The following is a 19,288-nucleotide window of genomic DNA, read 5'->3' as shown; positions in this document are numbered from 1 at the left end:
CCTGGGGCGTGGCTTGGCGCCGAAGAGAGATGGCCGCCTGACTCGGAGCTCCCGGCGAAAGAGATCCTGCTTTCATTAGCCCGACCGATCTCACACAGCACGCGATGGGGAGCACACCGCCGCTTGTCTCGGTGATCTGCTCCGGTTCGCCACGGAGTGTGGATCACCCGCCCCAGCAACATATCCCGGAAATATTCCGGTCCAGATCCCGAGGCTCGCCGCAGGACGCACAGGCCGCAGCGCACGAGGCTCCGTCACATAACAGAGCGGCGCCTCGCTCCAGAAGCCGCAGCCCGCAAAACCCCTCTGCTGCCTCGGATGCTCATCAATCTTTGAGCCTGGCTGACCTCCGCGCAGTAGCTGCTGATATTAAAGCAGCGATGTCGGCTGCTATATCAGAGCTTAGAGAGGACTTCCACAATATGGCTGTCAGAGTAGAAGAGGTGGAGGAGAAACAGGCCCGCCATGATGCGGCCCTGTGTCAAGTTCAACAGATCTCTGAATCACATGCCATTCACTTGAGAGACATGAACAGACACGTGGAGGATCTCGATAATCGCGGCAGGAGACGCAACTTAAGGGTAAGAGGACTCCCCGAATCAGTTGATCCCCCGCATCTTACGAGAAAAGTCACAGCAATTTTTAATGGCCTGCTTGACCGCCCCCCTGACACACCAATCTCAATGGAACGTATACATAGAGCTTTGCGCCCCAGGGGCAGAGAAGCTGACCCACCCAGAGATGTTATCTACTGTCTTAATGACTTTGTGCTTAAAGAAGAAATAATGAGAACAGCTAGAACAGCCGGTAGACTTGTGCATCTTGGTTCTGAAATCAGAATCTTCCAAGATTTATCCAGCATCACACTCCAGAGAAGAAGGGAACTTAAACCACTTTTAGATGTTCTGAGAGCGAGAGCGATCCCTTATAGGTGGAAATACCCGTTTTGCTTATCTGCATCTGTAAACGGTCATTCCTTCAATCTAAAAGTCCCAGAAGATCTGGAACATTTTTGCAACTCCCTCCATATTCCGCTAGTTGACATACCGGATTGGTACAGCGACTTTCGCCTCTCCCCGCTAAGAAGAGCTGAATCAATGGATGGAATTGCTGAAGCAGGGAATTTCAGCCTGAGTCGCCGCCGCAGACAACACCATTCATCTTCTCAACAACATCCTGCGGGTCCCTTAAGGAACCCGAGCCCCACGGCGTCCCCGGATCATAGGAGGCAGAGACGGGCGTAGAATATAACCAATCGAAGCTTCTACAGTATCATCTTCCGCTGCAAGCTAAGTAACCCTTTTATGACTATGCCCTTCTGCTCCTCAGCTGACAAGAAAAAAAAAATTTATTTTTTTTTTGAACTCCCTACTATGCACTTTTTCTTTTTTCTTTCCCTTTTTCCTCCCCTGCCGTTTCCTCAAGGTTGTCACCCAGGTTTGCCTCCTTAGTGGTTAGCATGGTGCACTACGTGGCACCACTGGCATCTGTAAGTGACCCCCTTAGAATGTTGAATCTTACCAAGTTCACCCGGTTTATCGATCTACCGCAGACTGTCTGTAAGTAATGACTATGTTTTGCCACTGCTCTACGAGAACCATGGCCATGAAAAATATCGAATATATGGGTTTACTGAATGTACTTGCTATGTTAACTGGTATATAAAATAGACCCTGAGCTGTGGCCAACGTCACTCTGCTTCACATTGCTTAAAACTCGCAGCACAGCAGGTTATGTTTTGATGATACTGATGCCCGATTTGTGATTAATAACGGGTGATGCTTGTCTGTGTAACGAACGGCTCCAAACCCTCTCTCTTCCATTTAGGAATTCATATTTCAACAATGTTCCCACCCACACTATGTGAGCACTGCACTTTAAGCCACATCTCAATACAGACCGGGGGCTCCCACTCTTGCTTACTGCAAGTCATGCTTACACATGTCACCCTCCGCCGAAAGAGCCGGGAGTTCACAGCCGAGCATTGCTCTGCAATAATTTCTTAAGTGTTACAATGCAATGACTACTATGCAAGGAAGACATTTCCTATGTGTTTTGTTGAAGGAAAGTACCGTAGAAACGTTTAAATTTCTACTGCAACAGATGAACATGTGTTATTACTCAGGTTAATATATAATCAGTTGATTGGTCTACACCGTATTATTGAGGTTTTATTTTGATAGTTACTACTGAGATCAAAACTTTTGCTCAGCAGGCACGATCTATCAGGCCTTCCTAACAGTTAAGTCACCTATAACTTCGGAAAACCTGCTGTCATTCACACCTAGAGGGCGGTTATAATTATAATTATAATTATATATAACTATACATTCCTTGGTATCTTAGAGACCTACATCCTGTTAAGAGGGTCGTACATAACATCTTGTCCCCTCCTGCAAATACATCTGCAGCGTTTTAATTGGCTCCTCCCCTGATTATTATATTCTCAATAATGCAATGAGATCGGACCCTGATATACAGCGATATAGATCTCTCGGGATTCTGGATGCTGTACACACACACAACTTCTCTTCGTCAGCCAAACACCCCCACACACAGGTGTTTCTCAAGGGATTCACCTGAATCTCACTGGTTTTCTCAGTTGGCTAGATCCGCTTGCGGCTGCCGACCCCAGTAGTGTAAGTTTTCCTCCCGAGGGGTATCCCTCCCCCCCCTGTTTGGATAACCCACGGGAGGATATTTTTCTACCCTTCCCCCCTCTCCCCCTGTCCTCCACTTCCTCCCCTTTCCCTTTCCTCTTGTAACTTGCCCCCCCATACTTCTCAATAGGCCTCGAGACAACATATTACATAACTTTTGGGGATAGACTGTTTTATAATTGCTTCATCACACTACTTCTTCCACGTCATGGCCTCCTCACGTACCATGTCGACACCCACCTCTCTGAAATTGATATCCTTAAACGCTAAAGGCTTGAATCTCCCTGAAAAAAGAACACAAATATTAAACAGTCTTCGAAGTATGAAAGCGGACGTGGTTTTCCTACAAGAGACGCTTCAGTTCTCAGGCGACACCAAAATTGTTCAATCGACATTACCCACATAGTTACCATGCGACAACACCCAATTCAAAAACAAAAGGGGTCTCTATACTTTTGTCCAAAAATATTTCCATACAGATCACAGATTCACTAATAGATACTCAAGGCAGATTTCTTTTCTTAAAAGGCACGTGGCAAGGTAAACCGATAACACTAGCTAACATTTACAGTCCCAACTCAGCTCAAGTTTCCTTTTTCCGTGACATCATCTCTCAACTTACGACATTCCAGGCTGGTATCGTTATACTTGGCGGAGACTTCAATGTACCTCTAGAACCTCTAGTTGACACTTCTACGGGCACCTCATACCTGCCCTACAGAGCTCTCCGCCAAATTAAACTTTCTCTACAGTCACTCATGTAACATGACACTTGGCGCACGCTACATCCCACTGACAGAGATTTTACGTTGTACTCGGCCCTTCATAACCGATATTCCCGACTCGACTACATATTTCTTACACAATCAGACCTCCCCCTTCTCTCCACAGCAAAGATTGAATCCATGACCTTATCCGACCACCACCCAATATCAATTACACTGACACTCCCTGTGATTCAAGAAAGATCCCATCTTTGGACGCTGAATCCGCACATCCTCACAGATTCTGTTCATGTCACCGAATTACAACAATGCTTAACTGACTATTTCAAACATAATGACACTCTGGACGTATCGCCTATGACGCAATGGGCTGCCCATAAGTGTGTGGTGAGCGGCAAATTGATCTCCATTTCTGCTAAGATGGCGAAAGAAAAAAAAGCTTATCTTTCGGATCTTTTCGCTAAACTCAAAAACTTAGAAAACGTGCATAAACAAACCCAAGCCGCCCAAACTCTTGTAGAATTACAATCGGTCCGTTCCTCCATCCAAACTGAATTGAATAAAAGAGTAAAGATAAAGTTTCTTATGTCTAAGAAACAATTCTACGAATTTGGCAACAAGAGCGGCCGTCTACTGGCCAGAGCCTTACAAAATCACAACTCGAAATTTAATGTCCATTGTCTACATTCTCCATCAGGTTCCAAGATCACTGGTAACACGGAGATTGCTAAAGAGTTTGAAAATTTTTATTCACAATTATATAACTTACACGGAGCTACCAACTCAGCCACGACACAACCGTCCAGGTCGCGACTGATGCAACAATTTTTGATACAACATTGCCCACGCTTATCCAATGTAGATCTCATCAATGCCCTAGACGTTCCCATTAGCAGCCTGGAATGGGAGAGCGCTCTTAAACAAACTAAGGTTGGCAAGAGTCCAGGCCCTGACGGGTTATCGACCGTATATTATAAGACCTTCTCGGACATCTTAAAAGGTCCTTTTATAAAAGCATTTAATTCCCTAGATTCACATAACCACATTCTACCTGAAATGTTAGAGGCCCACATAGTAGTAATTCCCAAAAGTGATAGAGATCCCACACAGACAGCTAATTATAGACCAATATCTTTACTCAACGTGGACGTTAAACTATTCTCTAAAATCCTGGCTAACAGACTTCAAATAGTGCTTCCCTCCCTTGTAACAACAGACCAAGTTGGCTTTGTGCCAGGAAGGGAAGCCCGAGATAATACTTTAAAAGCTATCAACATACACCACCTAATCACAACAACTAAACAAAAGAGCTTTTTCTTGTCCCTGGACGCGGAGAAGGCATTTGACAGGGTAGCATGGGACTATATGTACGCGGTTTTACGTCACATTGGTCTTGGACCACAATTGCTTAATTTTATCCAATCCCTCTATCGGAACCCTTCGGCAAAAATCAGAGTGAATCATGCCCTGTCAGATGCCTTCTCCATCGGAAATGGGACAAGACAGGGTTGTCCCCTGTCCCCTGTCCTATTTATATTGACACTTGAACCCCTGCTGAACTGTATACGACAAAACCCGGACATATCAGGCATTACCACGGGCAGCAAGATGAGCAAAATAGCCGCATATGCGGATGATATTCTACTGTTTCTTTCGAATCCACATACCACCCTGCCAGTTCTTCTTTCGGAATTTCGCAAGTTCGCCTTGCTCTCCGACTTTAAAATTAATTTTGAGAAATCATATGCACTCAATATTTCCCTTACCCCAGAAACGGTGACTCAATGTAAACTTAATTTCCCTTTCCACTGGAATGACAGGGATATAACTTACTTGGGCATCAAAATCCCAAGGAATCTAGAGGACCTTTATGCCATTAATTATCCCGACATTCTCAAAAAAATTAAGGCAGATTTAAAAAAATGGAACACAATTCCTTTCTCATGGTTCGGCAGAGCTGCTGTTATAAAGATGAACGTCCTTCCACGCCTGCTTTACGTATTACAGACAATTCCAATACGCCTCCCTCCAGCTTTCTTCAAAGAATATAAATCAATTTGCACCAAATTTTTATGGGGAATGCATAGACCTAGAATTAATTATTTACAGCTTACTCTGCCTAAACATCTGGGGGGAATTGGATTACCTGATTTACAAAATTATTATGCGGCCACACACTTGACCAGAATTGTGGACTGGAATATTCATGAACAAACAAAAGACTGGGTACAGCTGGAAAAGGACTTTACCAATATCCCCCTAAAATCACTCCCATGGTTGAGGTACCCAAGTTACAGGAAAAACATTGATTCACACCCGCTTATTGCTCCAACATTACAATGTTTTCGCAATTTATGCGCGAACAGCTCAATCTCCTCTATACCAGGTCCTCTCACATCACTTAAGCTGAATCCAGATTTTCCCCCTGGGATGCATAAAAACTTTCTTCAGCGAAATTGGTCTCATGACCAGATTCTACTGCAACATTTTTATTCTAACAATCATCTACTGACGACCACCCAATTAGCCACTATCCATCAAAAACCACCTATACCCGCTTGGACCTTTCAACAAGTGTCACATTACCTAAGAGCCACTGCTACACCCCACGTCTGCCCTAGATCGCTAACACCTTTTGAAACTCTCTGTACAGCCACGACACCCCAATCACATCTAATATCACAAACATACTCATTATTATTTCAAAATACCAAAGCTAACACCTCCAAAGCTTGTGCAATCTGGGAGAAAGAATTAGGAATAGTGTTGTCGCCTGAGGACTGGGAGCATATCTTTCTTCATATACATAAGGGTTCCCTTAACGTTTCCACCCAAGAGAATGGTTATAAATTACAATCACGATGGTATAGGACACCAGTGCTCTTACACAAGTGGAACCCTAGCAACCCGGACACTTGCTGGAGATGCCTCCTGTCTAAAGGCACCCTATTACACATTTGGTGGGAATGCCCTAATATTCAATCTTACTGGAGAACTATCCACGCCTTTATACAAAAAATCACTACCTACGACCTGCCCTTCTCACCAGCCCAGTTTCTTTTGCATCACACTACTGTACACACCACATCTTACCGTAAATCACTCACTATTCATCTTATCAATGCAGCGAAGCAATGTGTGCCGCGATTTTGGAAATCCGAAACCAGTCCGTCCCCTAAGGACTGGATTCTGCGAGTCCAACAGATAGCTGAAATGGAGGAACTGATACACGTTGCCAAAGACAGACCTCAGAAATTTAACCATAAATGGGCCTGCTGGAAACACTTTGAATCCACTTCCGAATGTAAAGACATCCTCTCAGGATACATCTGAACGTCCCCTGAACCTTCACACTGATAACAACTTACATCTTGCAAGTATGGTCCCCCTCTGGTTCCCCTACCCACCCTATCCTACTCTTCATTCCTCCTGTCCCCCCCTCATCTTCCCGATCACAACATAAAAGTTTGAAGGTCTTAATAGGAAACAGATTTTGCTTTATCTCTACTTTCAGCACCCGGTATTAATGTTATATTAGACAACTGCGAGTCAAGAACTCGACAGAGCTACTAGAGAAGTATCTCATTCGAATATTGTACTGATTGGAGATCTTGCTACAACACGCTTGACTCCTCTCCCTGACTCCCTTATTAAATTTTCGGCTACGCTGAAGTTTTACTGGATGTTTTTCGTTCCACAATGACCAGCTGTTCATTTCTTTACAACCCTGTCTCCTTTACCGGAGGCCGGAAAACCTAAATATTTCAATAATTACTATTATAATTGATCCCTCCCAACCTAAGCAACCCTCTTTGAGTCATACAGAGGTAATCGCATTTTACTGGTCTGCTACAGATATGTGACGATGTATTGTACCTGATACTTTGTATAACTTGTTGTTTTCTGTTTGGATTTTCAAACTGATCTGTATGAATACTTGTATGTTACCCTACCTATTTCAATAAAATCTTTGGAAAAAACAAAAACAAAACAGTGTTGCCTTGGGAGTTGGACAACTCCACAATGAAATCCATAGACAGGTGGGTCCAGGACCTCTCTCCATTGCGTATGGGTTGTAGTGGAGACCCACTGGAAGGTGTCGTGGAGTCTTACTCTGGGCACACACGGAACAGGCAGCTCCATCAGCCCATAGACTAGGCCACCAGCTGCCTTGGGAGAATTGTAAGTCTGGAGCACGGCAGTACAGAGACTCTCTGGGACAAAGCAGCGGTCACAAGGAGGAGCATGGACCTAAGCAACAAGATCTTTGTCACCCAAAGGAGAAGTAAGACTGGTGCGAACTGTAGCCAGGTTTCGATCAGGAGGAATCACAGGAACCGGAACCGACTCCAGCTTGGAAGTGGAAGGAAATTGTTGTGACAAGACGTCAGCCCTTACATTCTTAGTACCGGGTAAGAATGAGACAATGTATTTAAATCTCAACAAGAAAAGAGCCCATCACGCCCTTCTGGGAGAGAGGCGCTTAACCTCAGACAAGAATGTGAGATTCTTATGGTCAGTAAGAATGAGAACCGGCACAGTGGTACCAATGGCGGCTGGTTCTCAAAATTTTTTGGGGGGGCGCAAACAAACTGAAAAATTCTGAAAAAATCCCATCAAAACGCAGCCACTGTGTCATCAAAACGCAGCCACGGTGTCATCAAAACGCAGCCACGGTGTCATAAAAACACAGCCACGGTGTCCACTGATCCCAGACACCATGATTGTCTCCTTGATAGCAGCCAGCATCTCTTTGAACAAGGAGGGCAGGGGGACATGTTATCAAAGGAGGATACTCACAGTGATTTGTGGGGCTGGAAGAGGATGTTGTATGTGCTAGGGAGAGTGGAAGTGGAAGAGCGGAACATCCGACTGAGATTCTCGCAAGTGGGAACATTAATCAATCAAATCAAGGTACCCACTCCCCCTGCATTTCCCGAAAGGTGGCAGATATGGCATCGGGGGGGGGGGGGGGGGGGGGGGGGCAGGCAAACAAGTGGAGCTTCACCTTTTGGGTGGAGCCCTACTTCAACTTAATCTTTTCTGTCCATTTAACAGACGTAGCACTGCTTGTGGTCCTCCACTTGGATGCATTTGTGGAAAGTGGATACAAAGACAAGGATCAAGGATATGCATAAACACCCTGGAATGCCAGAGGTGGTGTGGAAGGAGCACAACAACCTCACCATCCATGTCCTCTATGAAACTGGTGGGGGTGCATAGTAATTTCTCTCTTCATCAAGAGTCTACGATGGATATTGGAGTCCTCATACTTTCTAAACATGTGCGTTCCCTGTGTTCTCAATTCTGCTTTAATTAATAAATACAATTTAATTGTACTGATCAGTGAGCCATGGTCACATCTTAATTATTTATTGTGGGCTGGAACATTGGTTAATCAGATTTCTGAACATTGTCGTAATGACAAAATTAATATTTACTGAGCTAAACTGTACCAAAGTAACACTGACCATATGGTGTGGAACCTGGTCAGATTGCTGACTAGATTTAAACCTTATCCAATCACACGCAGCACAGTGTATGGGAAAATAATTGTTAAAAAAGATGATTCGATTAAAACGTCATCCAATCAGATTGCACAGTGTGTGGTGAAAGAATTACTCAGACAAATGAGTGGCTTTAAACATCATCCAATCAGATTGCATAGTGTATGGGGAAAGAATTGCTCAGAAAGATTATTAGATTTAAACGTTATTCAATCAGATTACACAGTGTATGGGGAAAGAATTGCTCAAAAAGATGATTCGATTTAAATGTTATTCAATCAGATTGCACAGTGTATGGGGAAATGAATTGCTCTGATAGATGATTGGATTTAAACATCATCCAATCAGATTGCACAGTGTATGGGGAAATGAATTGTCCAGAATGCACAATACACAAACATGTATTGAGAAGATATTTTATGGACGTTTCGACTCCATCAATGATTATAGACTATCACCATAAAATGCACAATTACAAGTCCAGGGAAGATCCGCACAGTTGTTAATAGGAGGAAGATCTCTAGAATGATAATTGAGTTGTTTAAAAAAAAATGCGAATGAATGGAATAAAAATGGAAACAATATTCTCTTTAACATGATTAGCATTATAATGAGCATGTGCCCGATGTCTGTTCTATATTTAAATATGTGTCTGCCCCCGTACTCGCAACGATTCCGCAAATCTGTTGACAGCTGTTTTCTATTTGTTTAAGCATGCGTCCTGTCGCAATAATTGTTCCTGCATGCGCAAATGCACCAACATTTTCGTAAATCAGCCCCAGTGTGTTGATACACTGGCATCATTTGAACATCACAGTCATTCGGAAACTAATACTATTGGACCTACTTGGTTGTCAGGTCCATGATGTCTGATGAGTATATATATTTTTCATTTCCAGTTTCAGGACTGGCTTTGCTGACATCCTTTCTGCCTCCAGATCCTGCTTGCTGTTCCACTACACTGATCCCTGACTTCTGGCTTGGCTGACTATCCGTTTCGGTTACTGAACTTTGGCTATGTTTTGACTACATTTGTTCTTTTACTTTTATTATTAAATAAGTGTGATTTAACTGTACTTCTGTCTAGGTCTATTTTCATGGTTTTGATGTTGCTAGTGACACCAATACAGTGATAATTGATAATACTATACACTGTACTATGAAACTAATGACACTAATGGGTAACAGGGGTGGTTAGAAGGGCAATCAAGAGGTTAACTGTATGCTTAACAAGTGTATATGTGCTGCTTTTACTCACAGGATCTGGCTGTATTTCCTCCCTGAACTCAGAGTTGATTTCAGGGAGAAGAAACAGCCAGATTGCTGTTTGGTGTTCTGTGTCTTTGTAATCACAGAACTCTGTGTTGTGGTTTGCCACAGCCAATCAGCAGGCATACAGCACAAACCATTGGTTGCAACCTACTGACAAACTTGTGCTATGTCCAATCACAGCACAGGTCAGCAAGGGGTCGCACGCACAAAAATTAGGAAGTTCATCATCACATACAGGTATATCGCAGTACATGGCTGTGCCGTCTGCTTGCAGGACATGTACTACTGTTAGCAGGCAGCAAGTAGATAGAAAAAAGAACATAGTAAATCTCTGCAATACATATCTCTTTAAAAACACTACAAGTACAAAAACAAAATCTGTTGATGTGCCAGAAACCCTGTAAGCTTCTATCTCCCATGTTCACTCCGCCTCTGCTGCATTGATATTCCACTTCTACTAAAAGTAGTGTTATTAGCCTGAGTTTTCCTCTGTTGACTACAGAACATTTCCACCTTATGTTATGGCAATGAGGAGTGGGGAAGGTGTTTGAGTACAAGAGAACTGAGCAGGGCTGATAACACTGTTGCTATTTCAGTGCGGCACTTTGGATGTCTGTCAAATCAATGGGTATTTTTCAATACTTGTGTTTTTATATATACAAATCATCAGGGAATGTGCATGCATTGCAAATATGTACTAATAATGTTTTTTAAAAATATTTTATGCAGACCTAAACGTTAACTTGTAGACTAATAAACAAGATAGAACACACAACCTACCTTTCTTGAGTTGTTTTGCTTCTTCCCTGGAAGCAGGAGCTTTTTTCCTAAGTAATTCCTTTTCAACAAAGGCCTCCTTTCCAGTAGCAGAGCCGGCTGCAATTTCTGTGCATTTACTATCAACAAGGGAAGAGCATGAAGGCTGCCCATTTAACAAATCAGTTCCAGTGGTAGTGGCTGAGATATGAACTACAGATTGACTTTGTCTCTTGAGGACTGTTGCCATCTGGTCTACAGGAACATTCGAATCATGAGAGTTTATGGCGTGCACCAAAGCTTTTGTGGTATTGGCTGTCCCTGTAGGCTGTTTACTTAATGTCTTTCTAATGGGTGGGGATTGCTTACACTTGTCCTCTGTTGACTTGCTGGTAAATTGAAGGTTCAAAGGTTGCTCATTTGATGTCTTGCTAAGACTTGGAGAGTTCACAGCCTCCTTATTTGACAATATGTCAGTATTAGCAGAGCCCAAAGTCTTGCTTGGGGCATGCTTAGAAAAAATTTGAGATGCATGTTTCTTCAGTGTCTTTCCTAAACCTGCCAGCATTAGATTCTTATTTTTGGTATCTTTGTTATGCTGCTCACTTGATATATTATTATTTGGAGACGTCATAGGCTGCTGTTGATCTAATGCCTCATTTGTACTGCTGGGGCTCAAAGGTTGGTCAACTAAATGTTCTGTAGGATTATGATAGACTGCACTTAAGGACACAAACATATCATTACATATGTCCTTAGGTTGTGCTCTTGCATTGCTTACACCATCAGTAGAATCTGCAGATTTTATCATTTCACCAGTGGAAGCTAACCTTTTGATGCCATTAACAACATTTACTGGATCTAATGTAGTACCTTGGAGACTGTCTGTACTTTTTACTTTGTTATTAACATTAATAAGTTGTCCAGATGGAGAACTTGTTACACTAGGAGAATGTCTAGGAAGTTGGGAAACGCTTGTGGCATCATGTGCAGGAGTGGAGCTGGCACACTGGTCTTCTGGAGTATGTATTGACACTGAAGACTGTAATGCAGTAATCTTTAGATTCCATCTATCAGATCTTGCCTTTGTACCAGTATGTTGATCCTGTAGAAAATACCATTGTAATTTATAACCCAAGTTTCCATACACAACACATCTTACCAGGTTAATTGCATGTTGTGTTTTTTATTTTTTATTTGACAGGGAGCTTCAGTAGTATTTACATCAGCTACTACATGACTTGTAACTCACAGAAACAGAACCTTGCTGGGAAAAAAGAGGTTTTAAATCCTTCTACGGGCCCATAAAAAGCATTGAATGTAATTTCCCCAGAAAAGGAAAGCCGCTGTTCTGACACAAAGTATCCTCCCATCGAATAGTGTCCAGGCCGTACTGCGAAGGCACAGCGCTTGCGCAGTACGGGGGACAAGGAGAAAGCGAACTCCAAAGAATAACGGTGCCTGCGCACTGAGTCCAGGTTGAAGCCCCACCATCTAATTGGACATAGGGTTACTCATAGTAACAGGGCCCGTTGCGGGCTCGCTTCACTCTCCACGCTTTGGGCACGGCCTCGCTTCGCTAACCTCTTTTATATTCTAACTCTATGTCCACTTGGATGGTGGGGCTTGAACCTGGACTCACGGCGCAAGCGCCGTTTATCTTCGGAGATGTTTGGCTTCTCCTTGTCCCCCATACTGCGCAAGTGCAGTACAAGGCGGACACTATGTAATGGGGGACAGTATTTGATTGGACACCGGCCAAAAAAACTTTGACTTTGACTTGACATATTTATGACTAATTTTTGTGATTTGCCTGCAGTTTTATTAGGTTTTTCTATTTTTATAGTATATTGTAAACTCATAAATGTCTGTTATGTGAAAGCTGCATAAACAGTTTTCTATAGGGACAATCAGAGCATCACTGGAACTCATTATAAAATACCTACTTATAACTAAATTGTGCAAAAGATAAAAGGAGATAAACCCTGAGCAAAAGATCCCCCACTGTACTGAAGAGATGCATTGTCCCATTCCATTATTTTATTGCAATTGTACAAAATAGAAGGCAAGGGTGGCATCCACTGTGCCAAAGCTTTTTTTGGCCATACGTCTCTCCTGGGTTACAGGAGTGCACTTACTTTTGTGCCTCCGGGACCTAGAGTCAGCTTATAGTTGGTTATTGCCCACTGTAAGCTATCCTCACAGAGCTGGTCCAGGCTCTGGAAGAATCCCGGTCATATTGTTCTTATGTTTTTCCTTCCAATTCCCTCTTTGATACAACTGATAGGGACGGAGGCAACGGTCTATTTTTACTATAAGAGAGTGTACTATAAAATTATTGTAAACGCCTGCCCAAATAGTACACCACTCTGCGCTTTTGAAAACCACTATGCAAAAATAAGAAAACAATATAAAATAAAATAATGATTTAAAAGTGGTACTCTACTGACGTAGAATATTCACTCTCCAGCTGCCGCTTTTTTTTAAAACACAAAAATATAAAGAATATACAAAAATTGCAACTTTTAAAAGAAGTCCACTTTTTTCATATATAGCAGCGCATGCACACTCTTAAAAAATGTTCTTTTAAAAGAAGTGAGTTCATTAAAATTTTGATCAGTGTTCAGAAAAGAAGGTGCTTATTGTATCCGTTGTGTGTTGTGATTAAACTGCAGCTTCCACCATAAAAGTTCACCACTTGTGAGGCACACACAATCCCCTTTGGGGATGCACTCACCGAACACCAAGATCAAACAAAGCCTTTAAACTGCCAATCAACAATGCTTCTTATGGCCACTAGATGTCTCTTGTTGGAGTCCAGTTTTCTCATATAAAAAAGCAGAGATGCCCAAACATAGTGTGATATTGTTTAACACTATTTATTAGACAAAAAAACCCAACATATACATGCGTACCAAATAAACAAGATGTTTAAGCATTGAAAAAGTACTATGCCTTATCCCACTGGTTCAGTTGCGTATGAGGAGGAACGAACGTTTTCGCTGTATCCTGCCTTTCCTCCACTCGCTGAAACGCAGGGATTGAGGCGCACTCGTCACTTCCGGTATAGTTACGCCCTGACGCGTTTCGTCATATCCGACTTCATCTGAGGGCGTGACTTGTAATACCGGAAGTGTCCTTTTATCTACATTACGGACCAATCAATCCCCATCACCTCATGCTGTGCGGGGAGCTGCACCAATCACTAATTTTGCCCACGAAATAACCCATATCTAGAGCAACTGTGACCCGTGCAGATCCCCCCAAATGCAGAGATGTTCGTACAAATATTTGTGAACAGTATGCACAATATTTAACAATCATTAATACCCAGAATCACATGGCTATGAACCAATTTAGAAAATATTAATTCAAAAGAAAATTAAAAACGATCGTATATGCCTATGAACACACACGTTAGATCTGATCGGCCGATACGATCATTCATATTGTACAAATTCAAATTCCCAAATTTTTCGTTTTAAATATCAGTTTTGTGTGAGAAAACGATCCAACATAGCCACGTACCGATCACACTTGGCTGTGGGCCACAACGTAATCCCACGTAATTGGCTAAAGCTATCCTGCTTAAACCGCAATCGGCCGATGCGATCGTACTTAAACACAATGAAAAGACCTTACAGGATTATTTAAAATTAAAAAATATATAAAGTACAAATATAAAGTGTGAAGTTTAAAATATCCAATGTGTTTTTTTCTCTACCCATGTAGATTAAAAAAATTAGGAAAAATATTTTGTCGCATGAGACTATCAACATATTAGGCGGGACTATGTTTCCATACAAACACCTAAAAATTACATATATGGAAAATCATATACATAAAAAATCATATATATATAAAAATACATACATCAATAAAAAAACGCTAAACAGATCAAATATCGCATATGGAGATTCAAAAAAATAGAGTTATTATTATTTGGAATGAAACATCTCTAAAGGATATTTCTATAGAAAAAATGATTTAAAATAGTTAAAAATGATTTAGAGGACTAATTTAAAAATATTTAAAAAAATGTAAAAGAAATTAAAAAGAACCAACCAGCCTTTAACCACAAATTTAAAATAAACTCGGTCCAATCGCCCAGAGTGACACACATATGAAGCAATTATCTATAAATTCAAGTAAATGGCAAACTAGATGAATAACCCTAAGTATCACTTATAAAACAATTGATGTCAAGTTCTATATTCAAGCCCTTAGGGCTAAGGACATCAGCTGAATATATCCAATAGGTTTCACGTTTTGACAACTCCCGAACTAAATTCATGCCTCTCCAGTGTGGTTTTAATTGTTCTATTCTCCAAAAACGCAAACCCGTGGCATCTCTATTGTGTTTAAGCTTGAAATGTAGTGACACATTGTGGTCTTTATATGCAATTTTTATGTTATGTATATGTTCGGCTATTCTTACTCGCAATTTCCTTTTTGTTCTGCCGATATACATAAGACCACAGGGACAAGTTAAAGGGGTTGTAAAGGTAAATTTTTTATTTTCTACATAGGTTCCTTTAAGGTAGTGCATTGTTGGTTCACTTATCTTTTCCTTCGATTTCCTTTCTAAATGTTTTTTTTTTCTTTGTTTTCTTTATCTGAATTTCTCACTTCCTGTTCCTCCTCAGTAAGCTGTTCAGTAAGCTGTTCTGGCGGACTAACCACCAGCTCGGATGATGGTGAGAAGTTTACTGAGGAGAAACAGGAAGTGAGATATTCAGACAAAGAAAAAAAAACATTTAGAAGGGAATTCAAAGGAAAAGGTAAGTGAACCAACAATGCACTAGCTTAAAGGAACCTATGTAGAAAATAGAAAAATTACCTTTACAACCCCTTTAAAGCATACACCACGTGTGTGCTATTGCATGTAATAAATTGTTTAATTGGGAAGCTAGAGCTGTTTGATGGTGAACAAAAATTCTCTAAAGATCTGATTGGGCTTGCTACTTCACGGCATGCCTTACATCTGCGGCAAGCAAAAAAAACATTTTTCTCCCAAAAAGTGGGAGGGGGTTTAGGAGGATTTATGACCTTTTTTACAATTTTATCACCGAAATTTAGAGCTTTTCTGTAAATGAACTGAGGTCGGGTGGGTAATACAGAATGTAATTTTTTATCTAGCATCAGAACATGCCAATGGCGTTTAAAGATGTTTTCTACATCTTTATATTGTGAGTGAAAGTTAGAAATAAATCCCCATTCTTTATCACATTTAGTTTTAACAGTCAATTCTTGATCTACGCTTAATTCTTCCTCTCTTTTGTCTTTTAGACATAATGATCTAGATGTATTCCCCACATCTCTGATTGTTTTCTGCAATCCCTGATGGTCATATCCTTTCGCGGAAAATCTATTTGCTAAAATATTGGCTTGCTCGATATAATTGTCAAACTCTGAACAATTTCTCCGTACACGAGTCATTTGTCCTTTTGGAATATTGCGTAGCCACTGGGGGTGGTGGCCACTAGAGATGGGTAAATAACTATTTCGATCAGTATTTTTAAAAAATACCTTCGTTTCCAATCTGTCATTTTTTCTATACACTGTCACATGTAGAAAATTTATCTCTTTCCCGCTCCACTCAGAAGATAGACGAATATTCCGGTCATTGTTGTTTAATTTATTAATAAAAAGATTTAATTGTTCTTCATTTCCCTCCCAAATTAAAAACACATCATCAATAAATCTTTTATAAAAAATTAATTCAGAGGGAGGGTCATTAAAAATCACTTTATCCTCCCGTTCCGCCATAAACAAATTGGCTATGCTGGGTGCAAATTTTGCACCCATTGCCACACCTCTTTTCTGCAAATAAAATGTCCCATCATACCAGAAATAATTATGGCCCAGGCAAAAGTCTAGTGCATCTCTTAAAAAAACTTTTTGGTTGTGGGGAAGATCATCTCTTTTGCTAAGTGCCCAGTTTAGTGCTAAAAGGGCATCGTCATGCTGTATGATCGAATATAGTGATGCCACATCTGATGTTACCATTAAAACCTCCCCTTTCTCTTTTAGATCTACTTTCTGTAGAGAGTTTAAAAAACTTTTTGTGTCCTTTAAGTATGATCTCGTGTTAGTCATGCTTTTTTGCAGAAAAGTGTCCAAGTATTGGCCCAGTCTTGATGAGACCGAATCAATACTGTTTACAATGGGTGTGGCTGGTGGATTTTTGGGGTCCTTATATATTTTAGGCAAAGTATACAGTGTAGTTATCCTATTGCTCAAAGGAAGAAGATATTTTTCCTCCTTATTCGTGAGCACATTCATTCCTGCCTTAGATTTCACCAATTTTTCCAACTGATCCTGATATATTCGTGTTGGATCTGACTCTAGTTTTGCGTATGTTTTGTTGTCAGATAGCATCTCCACAATCTGACAATGATAAAATTCTTTCGTAAGAATAACCACACCCCCTCCTTTGTCAGCTGGGCGGATAATAATATCTTTCCGTTTTTCTAACATTTCAATACCCTCATTGATGTGCCTATGTTGTGGTAATTTTATGGGCTTTGCCTAAAATACATAAGGACCCCAAAAATCCACCAGCCAGACCCATTGTAAACAGTATTGATTCGGTCTCATCAAGACTGGGCCAATACTTGGACACTTGGACACTTTTCTGCAAAAAAGCGTGACTAACACGAGATCATACTTAAAGGACACAAAAAGTTTTTTAAACTCTCTACAGAAAGTAGATCTAAAAGAGAAAGGGGAGGTTTTAATGGTAACATCAGATGTGGCATCACTATATTCGATCATACAGCATGACGATGCCCTTTTAGCACTAAACTGGGCACTTAGCAAAAGAGATGATCTTCCCCACAACCAAAAAGTTTTTTTAAGAGATGCACTAGACTTTTGCCTGGGCCATAATTATTTCTGGTATGATGGGACATTTTATTTGCAGAAAAGAGGTGTGGCAATGGGTGCAAAATTTGCACCCAGCATAGCCAATTTGTTTATGGCGGAATGGGAGGATAAAGTGATTTTTAATGACCCTCCCTCTGAATTAATTTTTTATAAAAGATTTATTGATGATGTGTTTTTAATTTGGGAGGGAAATGAAGATCAATTAAATCTTTTTATTAATAAATTAAACAACAATGACCGGAATATTAGTCTATCTTCTGAGTGGAGCGGGAAAGAGATAAATTTTCTAGATGTGTGTATAGAAAAAATGACAGATTGGAAACAAAGGTATTTTTTAAAAATACTGATCGAAATAGTTATTTACCCATCTCTAGTGGCCACCACCCCCAGTGGCTACGCAATATTCCAAAAGGACAAATGACTCGTGTACAGAGAAATTGTTCAGAGTTTGACAATTATATCGAGCAAGCCAATATTTTAGCAAATAGATTTTCCGTGAAAGGATATGACCATCAGGGATTGCAGAAAACAATCAGAGATGTGGGGAATACATCTAGATCATTATGTCTAAAAGACAAAAGAGAGGAAGAATTAAGCGTAGATCAAGAATTGACTGTTAAAACTAAATGTGATAAAGAATGGGGATTTATTTCTAACTTTCACTCACAATATAAAGATGTAGAAAACATCTTTAAACGCCATTGGCATGTTCTGATGCTAGATAAAAAATTACATTCTGTATTACCCACCCGACCTCAGTTCATTTACAGAAAAGCTCTAAATTTCAGTGATAAAATTGTAAAAAAGGTCATAAATCCTCCTAAACCCCCTCCCACTTTTTGGGAGAAAAATGTTTTTTTTGCTTGCCGCAGATGTAAGGCATGCCGTGAAGTAGCAAGCCCAATCAGATCTTTAGAGAATTTTTGTTCACCATCAAACAACTCTAGCTTCCCAATTAAACAATTTATTACATGCAATAGCACACACTTGGTGTATGCTTTAACTTGTCCCTGTGGTCTTATGTATATCGGCAGAACAAAAAGGAAATTGCGAGTAAGAATAGCCGAACATATACATAACATAAAAATTGGATATAAAGACCACAATGTGTCACTACATTTCAAGCTTAAACACAATAGAGATGCCACGGGTTTGCGTTTTTGGGGAATAGAACAATTAAAACCACACTGGAGAGGCATGAATTTAGTTCGGGAGTTGTCAAAACGTGAAACCCATTGGATATATTCAGCTGATGTCCTTAGCCCTAAGGGCTTGAATATAGAACTTGACATCAATTGTTTTATAAGTGATACTTAGGGTTATTCATCTAGTTTGCCATTTACTTGAATTTATAGATAATTGCTTCATATGTGTGTCACTCTGGGCGATTGGACCGAGTTTATTTTAAATTTGTGGTTAAAGGCTGGTTGGTTCTTTTTAATTTCTTTAAAATTTTTTTAAATATTTTTAAATTAGTCCT

General features: G+C 40.7%; 1 protein-coding gene across 1 annotated transcript in view; it reads right to left on the bottom strand.

Moving 5' to 3' along the window:
• The window catches only part of LOC143984007 (uncharacterized), a 114,939-nt gene that overhangs the window by 82,567 nt on the left and 13,084 nt on the right, over window positions 1-19,288 (bottom strand). The window contains exon 3 of the mRNA XM_077484253.1: window positions 10,945-12,025. Within this exon, the coding sequence (XP_077340379.1) occupies window positions 10,945-12,025 (1,081 nt within the window). The remainder of the gene's footprint in view (window positions 1-10,944; window positions 12,026-19,288) is intronic.

Source organism: Lithobates pipiens, unplaced genomic scaffold (assembly GCF_037356315.1).
Source record: "Lithobates pipiens isolate NorthernLeopardFrog02 unplaced genomic scaffold, aLitPip1_a1.2 Scaffold_16, whole genome shotgun sequence".
Lineage (NCBI taxonomy): Eukaryota > Metazoa > Chordata > Amphibia > Anura > Ranidae > Lithobates > Lithobates pipiens.
The sequence above is the reverse complement of the archived record's forward strand: the minus strand, read 5'-3'. Positions and strand labels throughout refer to the sequence as shown.